Raw genomic sequence first — 10389 nt, 5'->3', positions numbered from 1 at the left:
ATTATATGTTTATTTCTAGAGCATTTATAATTAAAAACCTAAATCAACAATAATGTTTACATAGAACCTTTTTCAAGAACCTTGTTTTTTATCTTTCTGAGACAGATTATTTTGCCTAATATGACTATTCCAGTTTCATCTATTTTCCTACAAATGACATGATTTCATTCTTTATGGCTGAAAAAATTTCCATTGTGTGAGGAGTTATTTCAGATTGCAAATGATTGAAAGGCATATATTGTCTATTAAGATTATACCCTGTTTTCATTAACAACATGGTTTCCCATTCTCAAAGTGTTATAGAGGATTTAGAGATGGCTCAGTGGTTAAGAGCACTGGCTGTTCTAGCAGAGGAACCAAGTTTATTTCCGGCACCCACCTGGTGGCTAACAACCAACCTAACTCTACTTCCAGGAAATCCCTCTTCTGACCTCCAATGACATTGTATGACAGAAGTGCACTTACATACAAATGGGCAAACTCTCATAAACATAAAATAACAAAGTTGCAAGAGCAGGTTTTGTTTTTCAGAAACAGACATAACTGAGAGATAAATGGTCAAGCTATAAATAATCAGGCACAAAGGGGACATCAGTCTCTGTTATTACTGTTCTGTACAAAGGGTCTGGTCCACAAAGAAATGGAGAGTGATTTCTTGATCTTTAGAACTGGGTTAAAACTGATTGCCAGTGAGTGAATAAAGATACAGCTTAGTGGTAAAGTGCTTGTCTAGCATTCAAAAACCCTGGTTTTGATCCTTACCACAACATAAATCAGGGATGTTGATGCACACTGTTCATCCCTGCACAAGGTTGGAGAGGCAAGAGGATCAGAAATCCAAGGTCATCTTTGGGCTACATAATTCCTTTCAGGCCAGCCTGGAACATGTGAGACCCTGTCACAAAAATAGACAAATATCAATCAGTCAGTCCTGTGATTGGTATTGAGTTCTTGGGCTGTAGTTGCTTGCCTTGATCTTTTGATTAATGGTGTTTCCTGTTGTTTCGTCCTCTTCTTCAGGCTCTGTAACAGTGGGACATCCTGTCTGAGTACTTCAGTCTAGGCAGCCATTCTGCTTCCTTTCTCTGTTTTTTTGTTTTGTTTTGTTTTCTATTTTCCTGCTGTGTCCTCTCTCTTAATTGCTTTTCTTCTCTCTACTAGTATGACCTTTGTGAAATCTACACTGGAAAATGAACCCTTTCCAGCCAGGCTGTACAGGAAGTTTGAAGCCAGCCTGGATTATATGAGCTCTCGCTCTATCTCAGAAAACAAACAAAAGCAAATAAATAAAATCTTCGATGTAGATAAGAGCTATTTGTTTCAAGGATGGATTAATATTGTTTTGCTATGTAATATGATCTGAAGGTTAGGATTTAAGGTTTTGCTTTTGTTAACCTTCCATATTTAAGTGGATGGAAAATGTACCAACATTGTAACCCACAGATATGATTAACAGGAGGAAAGAGCCGGTGCTGAATGTAGGTAACTGAAGGAGAAAGGATCCTGATCCTTCTCATTCCTTCATTCCTTCTCTTGAACAGATTTAACCTTGCTCACTCATAGTCTATAGATCATAGAGCTCACATGCCAGTATTAATTTGTATTACTATTAAATTTAATCTATTTTAAAAGTGCTATAGGAGAAATACATCCAAATATAAATTAATGTGTGTCTAAGGCATAAGTTATAATATTCTTCCTGGTATTCTTTTAAATTGGCAGATGCACATACACTTACTGTTTTAGTTCATTGTCTTCTATCAATCAAGGTCAAAATATGGATAGTGATATGAGTTCATTACTAGGCCCAATTTAAACATAAATGTTTACTTTATATTTAAAGATAGCTTATTGTAAGTATTTTGTAAGAAATAGCTCTCAATTCACCTAACATTCAGATTTAGATGATCAAATATTGAGTCATAAATATTAGGATAGGGATAAAGAGAGATGGTCCACTGGGTTGCTCTGCAAACATGAGGACCTGAACTAAAATCCCAATATAAAAGGTCAGACATGCCTGAGTATACCTACAACTCCAGCACTGTGGGTCAAAATCTTGCTCTGGCCTCTACATACCATTTGCACAGAGTTGTGCACTTCATACAAATGCCGTGCATATGTGCTGTTATCCCTTCCCAACCCCTGCTACTGACAAGCAAGCCCAGAAACCTGCTGTCCAAGTTTAAGGCACCTTGAATTATTGCCCTAATCCTTTTCACTGCCTACTTGACTGTGGCATTGGGATAAGACACATAACATGAAAACCTATAGAGTGTGTAAGTTCCTTAATTCCTTGGAACTGAAATATTCTCCCATCAGAACTCCATCATGCTGTCTATGGCATGGTCCTGATAACTCCCCTCAAAGATAATTTATTTGAACACTTTCCATCAGAGCTGCTAATATGATTTAAGTTTTAGCTAACATTCCGCATTCTTTCCCTTTTGTGTGTGTATGTCTAAGTACATACGCAAGTATGTCCCTTACTGTGGGTGTTGGAGCACACGTGTATGGGTGCATTTTGAGCCCAGGGATTGGCATCAAGTGTCTTCTTGAATTTCTTTCCACTGTATTTTTTGAGAAAAGGTCTCTCAGCATACCTGGAGCTTGCTGATACCCCTTCCCTGGCTGCTTGGCAACTCCTGTAATTCTGTCTCTGTTGGTCCCAGTGCTGGGACTGAATGCATGCATTACAATGCCTGGCTTTTTTACCTGTGTTCTGGCGATTAACCTTAGGTCCTCAGGTTTGTGTGACACTTTACTGACTGAGCTATGTCCCAACCCACTTCCACATTATTTTAGGCAGCATGGAGAGTAATTTTTTATTATGACATCTAAGAGGTGTACACTAGTTATATACACATGAATAAGAAGGTAGATGCTTCTGTCACAGCTCTGATACAAATTATGCTGGGGTGTCATGTAACTGTGAGTGGGTTACATGTGACCCTATTTAAATGCAAGGGAACTGAACAAATGCTGTTCTATCTCTGGGGTAATAAAACTACTCTCAGCAAATGAAAGAAAAGATCTGCCAACTGTCTTCCCTTGCTACTCCTTCAATGACTCCTTTAGCAATTATCTCCAGTGGAAAATGGCCAAAGGATAAGAATTAATGTAGTAAGACTTTGATGGCAGATGTCATTAGGAGCTTGTGCATCCTCCCACTTTATTGAGCATTTTCTGTCTAGGAGATATCCCTAAGGCCCTTTTCTGTTAGTTCTATGCTGATATTTTCATGTGTTGTCTAAGATGTTTATCCCGAGGTTAATTTTGTGTGGATAATGCTAACAGTCCATCTTTGAATCTTAGGGCTGGCTCATTAATATCCATGCTGTTCACTGTTTCAATCCATGTACTGATAGGATTTCATCTTCTGGCTGCTTGTTGCAATTTGCATAGCGTAATAGAAAGAACTGGATTTTGTGTTTCCTTCATTGCTCTCATGATACTTGTTAAACAATAATTGCATCTGACTAAGGAGACACAATTCTTGATTTCATTCAGAGAAAGAGCAAAATGGTATAAAATTCCCTTTAAGGCAAAGAAGAGTGCCTTGACTAGATCATAGGTGATCCATGCATAAGGACGTCTGGTCTATTAAAAAGAGGTGCAAAGGGGGGCAGTGGAAAGTGGAGATAGGAAAGGATAGAGAAAGGTACCATTTTATTAATGCAAAGTATTTTACCAATTAGAAAAGATTTATTTTTATTTTTAATTATGCGTATGTCGGGGAGGGAATATGTGCACATGAATGGAGGTGTCCCCACAGGCCAGAAAAAGACATTGGAACCCCTGGAACTGGAGATACAGGCAGTTGTGAGCTGCCTGATGTTTGTGGTGGGAACTAAACTGACATCCACTGCAAGGGCAGCAAGTGCTCTTCACCATTGAACCATCTTTCCAATTCATAGATGTTGAAATCAAGAAAAAGAAAGAATAAAGCAATAAATGCAGTATGTTTTTTTAAACTAAAAACACTAAAAACATTGAAATGCCATAAAGGTGGGCTTTCCATGAACCTCTCTCTGTAGCTCGCAGATGGCATCACATTAGGTCTGTCTTCATGTAGCAGTTGTCCTTGCCCCTTCAACAGTGGGTTTCTCTAGTGTCTCTTGTATTCAAATTTCTTCTTCTTTCAAGGCACATATTAAATCAGATTAAGCCTACCCTAAGAGTCTCAGTTTCTTTTTTCTGACTCTTTGAAGGCATGTCTCCCAGTACAGTCAGATCTTGAAGTACTGAGGGTCAGGGATTCACTGTATGAACTTTAAAGGTAAGAGAATTGAGTTCAATATTGTATAACTGTATTAATTCAACTGTGAACCTAGAAACTTACAGCCACTGTGAAAGAGATGTACTCGTTCTCTGGAGTGTGTTACTGAATATGTCAAAGCTGTAATAAAATGCTTCTTGTAATCGTGTAGTTATTATTTTTTTTTAAAAAAGGTAACAGAATTCCTCCCATAACAACCTTTGTTTTGTCATGTTAACCATTCATCCTTGCCTAAGTTCTTAGCTCCATGCAACTGCTGTCTGTGCCCTGTGCCAACTGTTCCTGAGATGGTTTATTAGCTTTAGCAAGTGTGATCACCTAAAAGCCTGTTGATGAGGATTGCTTAGTATATTGGTGGCTTTCAATGTGGGCATAAGGGTAGAGGATGAAGTGGCGAGTTTGTTGTCTTTGCCTTGAAGGTTGAATTGTGGAAGGGGATTTTTGAAACACAGCCCCGGTAATAATGGAGAGTTTATTAGAATGAGGTGTTTATATGTCCTGCAGATCTAGCACATTGGTGATTATCTGTTTAAACTGTACCTAGGTTTGGTACTACATAAATGAGATGATGGTGATGATGGTTAAGATGATGATATGATGGTTATGATGATGATGATATTATGATGTAATGCTGCTGCTGTTGATTTTATGATGATGATGATGGTGGTAGCAATAATGATGATGATGATGGTGGTGGTGGTGGTGGTGAGGGTGATGATGGTTATGATGATGATGATGATGTGATGATGGAAATGATGCTGTTGCTGCTGCTGCTTGTGGTGATGATGATTTTATGATGATAATGGTAGTGGTAGTGATGGTGATGATGATGTGATATTGGTAATGATGATGATGTGATGATGATAATGAGGATGATGATGGTGATAATGATGATAGTGATGATTTTAATGATAATGTTGATGGTGAAGATGGTGAAGATGATGATGGTGCTGATAATGTTTCAGATGATGTAGATGGTGATGATGGTGATGAGGACAGTGATAGTGATAGTGCTGATATGCATGATGATGATAACCTTTGTGGAGGTGTGCTGGAGATCAAACCCAGGATTTCTCACAAATTTGACAAGTGCTCATCTGCTAAGCCATATCCCCAATCCATGTGATTTTATGAGAGCCTCAATTTCTGCCTTTTCTATAATCATCAAAATAAAACAATAAACAACACTTGACTCTGACAGTGTAAAATCACACCATTTCTTCCATCTGGAGAGAAGATTCAAGCTTTGTAATTTCTGCATCCCTCTTGACATCTGACTTTCAAATTCTCAAACATTTGTATCTCTGCTTCCTTTTCTGGCTGTCCACTTGAAGACTGAAAAATATTTTTTCCCTCACTGCTTGCTAAAGTCTTGGTGAGAATTCCATCATGGATGGAAAAAAATCCTTAGGAAATATTAATGCAATATTTCTTTTAGAGTCCAACATTCCTCAAGGTTGTACATTAAGTTATTATCAAGTTTCCGTGACTGAGCTAGCAGCACTCTATCAGACTCTTCAACCCTTATAAACCATTGGCAAGACATTTCTACAACACACTTAGACATCCAATAAAAATAGACCTGTCTGTCAACTTGACAGTCATTTATCAGAAAAGCATTTATAAGGGACCACATATTTTGTTCATGTCTTCCCCTTTGAAAAGCAAATTAAACCAGTTTTGGCTATGCAGTCTTAAATCATGTTTTTATCTCTTTCTGGCAACTTTTCACTTAAAACTTTGTACGGGAAAACTGGTGCCCTTGTCTTTAGGTTCACCATCAAGAATTAACCAGTTTTAACCGCCTACATAGATCGTTTCTGTAACTGATTAACTAGTTATTACAGAAAGGAGAACTTCTGCCAAACTTCCAGTTGCTCTTCTTTTAATCTGGTATGTTGGTATCTGCAGGGATGAAGAACCAGGAGGCCAGCTAGTGACAGACAAGTTCCGTATTGACTGGGATTCTGTCCTGATTGACACTGATAATGTTATTGTAGCAAGATTTGATGGCAGAGGAAGTGGATTCCAGGGCCTGAAAGTTCTTCAGGAAATTCACCGCAGGATGGGGTCAGTAGAAGCAAAGGACCAAGTAGCAGCTGTGAAGTAAGTTAACACGTTTCCAGTGTTCTTGTCATAACAGATTTGTGCAACATGACTGGTACTGATTTAGAGGTTCCTGGTGTTGAGATCCAGTGACTTTCTAAGTAAAGCATATAACGCTACTGCATTTTTTCAAGCGTTGATCACCCTTAATGATGTAATAAAGAAATAATCACACTTATTCTCTGCAATTATAATTTGCTTTGTATTTATGAAAGTGTGAGAGGTAGTATACCACTATATCATTTATTGGCAGTAATTCATAATATCTAATATTCCCACAATTCTAATTCATTAAATTTTTTATTACTTTAAAATATTTATTTACATTATGTATGTGCGTGCCTCTATATGTGTGAGGAGGACAGAAGCCAGGTTTAAGAGTTGAGTCTCTCATTTGACCATGTGGGTTCTGGGAATCATATTCAAACCACCAGGCTTGGCAGCAAGCACCTTTACCTGCCAAGCTATCTCATCTGTCTGGTTTTTTAAAAAGTTGAATACAAAAAGCTCATAGGTTCTTTTTGGCAGTGTACAGAGATCAGCTTGTTTAAATAGGAAAGTTAACATAGTGAGCCTAGAACGCACTGGAGATTTTACATTTATAATAACTTCCTAGGTGATAACAAACTTCTGGACCATTGTTTGAGTAGTAAGACATTGAAATATATAATCCTTCCAATAAGGAGAACCTAGGCAGTAAAACATTTTGAATGTTTTGGGTGTGTGTGTGTGCATGCCTCTGTGTGTGTGTGTGTGTGTATGTGTGTATGTGTATATACATGTATGTATGTGTTTATATATGTGTGTATGTATGTATGTGTTTATATGTGTGTGTTATGTAGTATTTATGTGTACATGCTCATGTGTGTGAGGGTGGGCACAAATATGTCATAGCCCACATTGTGAAGGTCAGAGAATATCAGGTGTCAATCCTCAACTTGAACTTTGTTTGAAATAGGGTTTCTTGTTGCTTGCACTTGTGTACACAAGGCTATCTGTCTCCAGAACTGTGAGGGATTCTCCTGTCTCCCCCTGTCATCTTACCAAAAGATTAGTGGGATTACAGATGCATATTATCAAATCATGCTTTATCTGTATTCTGGAGAAAGGAACTCAGTTCCTCACACTTGTGCAAACTGAAACATCTGCTCAGCCCAGTAAAGAATTTCTAAAGTTTTGAGTATGTATTTGTCTATGTGTCTGTCTGTCTGACCATCATGAAATCACACATGCAATTGACTTAAGAAGATATAACAATATTTTTGTTCTTTTTCTTTTCAGATATTTACTGAAACAGCCTTATATTGACTCCAAAAGATTAAGCATTTATGGAAAGGTAAATAGAAATACTGAATATATTTATCTATCCTCACACACATGTGTATCATGTATATATGTTCACATATGTATGTAATTATATTATTTTTTATACTTTAATTTTCTATGTTACCTTTGAAAAGAAATAGTGTAATTAATATTGCATACATTCAGTCATTTATTAATTGGGCAACCCCTTACTAAGCACCTGCTTGATGTGTGGGTTTAGAAATAGAGTATTAACAGAGAAAAAGTCTGGGGTTAGAGAAATGGCTTACTGGGTAAAGTGCCAGACATTTGAGCATGAGGAGGGACCTGAGTGTGAGTATGTCTTACATCCCAATATGTCCATTCCCTCTGAAGTATTTCCAGTATTATACTCTATATGAAAGTGGCAATGGCACTCCTGCTCTTACTTTGATTGTAATTGAATGGTGAGTGGTCTGATCATTGAATAACAGAAGTCTTGTGAAATATAATTTATGATTGGGAAGGAAGTGACTTTGGCAGCATCCATCTGCCTAAGACTATTGGTGTTATATACATGTGTCATGAGTTAGGCTAATCCAACATGTTGTTATTAATCAGAAGCCTAATTGATGATTTATTTTGTTTATAACATCTGAGAAATGTGTGTTAAAATACACTATTACAATAATAATGTATTCAGTTTTCTGTTACTAGATTAATTTTTGAAATACATATTTCAAGCCCATTATTATTCCCAGAAAATTCAGAATAATTCTATCTTATTGGTGAATTGTGGTTTTTGGTGCTAACATTGGCTCTGTTCATTCTATATGGATGCTTCTTGCAATGTGCATGGTGGTTATCATATTAAAATTCTGAGACCAGCCTTTGGAAGCACCCTAGTGGTAGATCGCTTACTAGCATGCGTGAGGCCCTGGGGTTAAAACTCTGTAGAGAGTATATACCTCTGGAAAAGTATACCTTTCTCCATTGCCTCTTTGTGGTAGTAGAGATCAAACCCAGGGCCTTCCACGTGTTAGGCAAGCACTCTACATCTGAGCTATGCTTTTGGCAGAGCTTTGATAAGTTCATACCTATTAAAAAGCCATTATATCTTACAATTTTAAAGTTTATGATCTCATGACCTACATATCTTCTCAAACAAAACTCAAAGAAATATATGTTTTGTCATTCTGATGATTTCTATATTTTAAGTCAAGATTATCTGTGTATATTTTTGAGATAAATAAATTTAAATTTTACTATTTTCATTGTATATGTGGACCACCATCTTATTTTTTTCTTCAGTTCTTCCTCTTTTCATTTTTTTGAGTTGAGTTTTTTTCTCTTTTGTTTCTTTTTGGAAATTGCTTTTGTTTCCCCATTAGTTTCCCTGAGCAGTGTTTCATTTAATGACTGTAAAATAAGTTGTGTATCTATTTCACCCATTGATGAGAATTTGTGCTCTGTTTAGATGTTGTGTCTATGACTTAACTTAGTTTAAACATTTATTTATAGATGTTTGTGTAGACACATATATTACTAAAGCTTTTTTTATTAATGTATATATGGGTGGGGAGAGGATATGTGTACATTAGTTTAATGTCCACTAAAGCCAGAAGGCATTGGGTCAGTCCCCTGCAGCTGGAGTTACAGGCAGTTGTAAATCATCCAAGAACTTGGGTTCTGGAAACCAAACTCTGGTTCTGTGCAAGTGCAGCTAGTGTTCTTATCCTTTGGGCCATTTCTGCAACTCCCAGACATAAACTTTTCTTTTGATATTTTTTTTTGACAAATACCTATGGACAAACTTGTTTGGTTACATGGTCATCTGGGTTTATTTTATAGTAAATTGCTAAGTTCTTTTGCAAAATTTGCATAACTTTATGCTACCAGCAGCACTATAGGTGTTCAACAACTTTGTCAGCACTTAGTATTATTAGTTCTTTAAACCATTTTTGTGGCTAAAGATATGTATGTACTTTATTTTCACTTGTAGCTCATTGATAACTAGTATTATTAGATGTCTTTTTAAATGCCTATGGCCATTCACCCACATGTTAAATCAATGAATACATTGACTATTGATATGGAACAATAAATACTTTCACATCATGATTCATTGCATCATAGGAAGCAGGTCTCAGCACAAACTTCCTTGTACTTGTACTTTCTGTTTGCAGTTTTAAGAACAGAGTGACTGAAAAGGGCGGTATACTTAATTGTATCACTTAATGTTTCTTGCTGTTCTAATAAAATATCCTCACAGGAGGCAAATTAAGAAAGGAGAGGTTTGTTTTGGCTCAGTGTTTGAGGGAGCTGATCACACTGAATCAGCAATCAGGAAGCAGAGAGAGATGAATGTTGCTTCCCTCCCTTCTTCCTTTACATTCATTTCAGGACCCCAGTCCATGGATTGGTAGGTCTTTCTACTTCATTTAACCTAATCTAGAAACTCCTTCTAAAGCATGCCCAGAGGTTTGTCTCCTATGTTATTTTAGCTCCTGTCAAATTGACAATCAATATTAGACATGCTGTGAAATCAACTCGCAGATTTCAACCAGAGAATAAAAACCATTTCATTTTACACTACTCTCTGAGAGTTGCTTTATCTCATGCACATGTCTGTGCATTTCTTCATAAACTGTTGAAGCACATATTACAATTTGTAAAACATAGACCAGAAATTAGGGAGCATTGAAAGTTTTATATATATA

General features: G+C 36.8%; 1 protein-coding gene across 2 annotated transcripts in view; it reads left to right on the top strand.

The window, feature by feature from the left end:
• Dpp10 (dipeptidyl peptidase like 10) overlaps nt 1-10389 on the top strand; it is a 1579922-nt gene that overhangs the window by 1553869 nt on the left and 15664 nt on the right. For both annotated transcript variants that reach the window (XM_008834544.1, XM_008834545.2), the window contains exons 20-21: nt 6191-6385; nt 7667-7721. In XM_008834544.1, coding sequence (XP_008832766.1) covers nt 6191-6385; nt 7667-7721 — 250 coding nt within the window. The remainder of the gene's footprint in view (nt 1-6190; nt 6386-7666; nt 7722-10389) is intronic.

This window comes from Nannospalax galili, unplaced genomic scaffold (genome assembly GCF_000622305.1).
Source record: "Nannospalax galili isolate Female #2095 unplaced genomic scaffold, S.galili_v1.0 scaffold37, whole genome shotgun sequence".
NCBI lineage: Eukaryota > Metazoa > Chordata > Mammalia > Rodentia > Spalacidae > Nannospalax > Nannospalax galili.
Note: the sequence above shows the minus strand (reverse complement) of the source record. Positions and strands in the feature narration are given on the sequence as shown.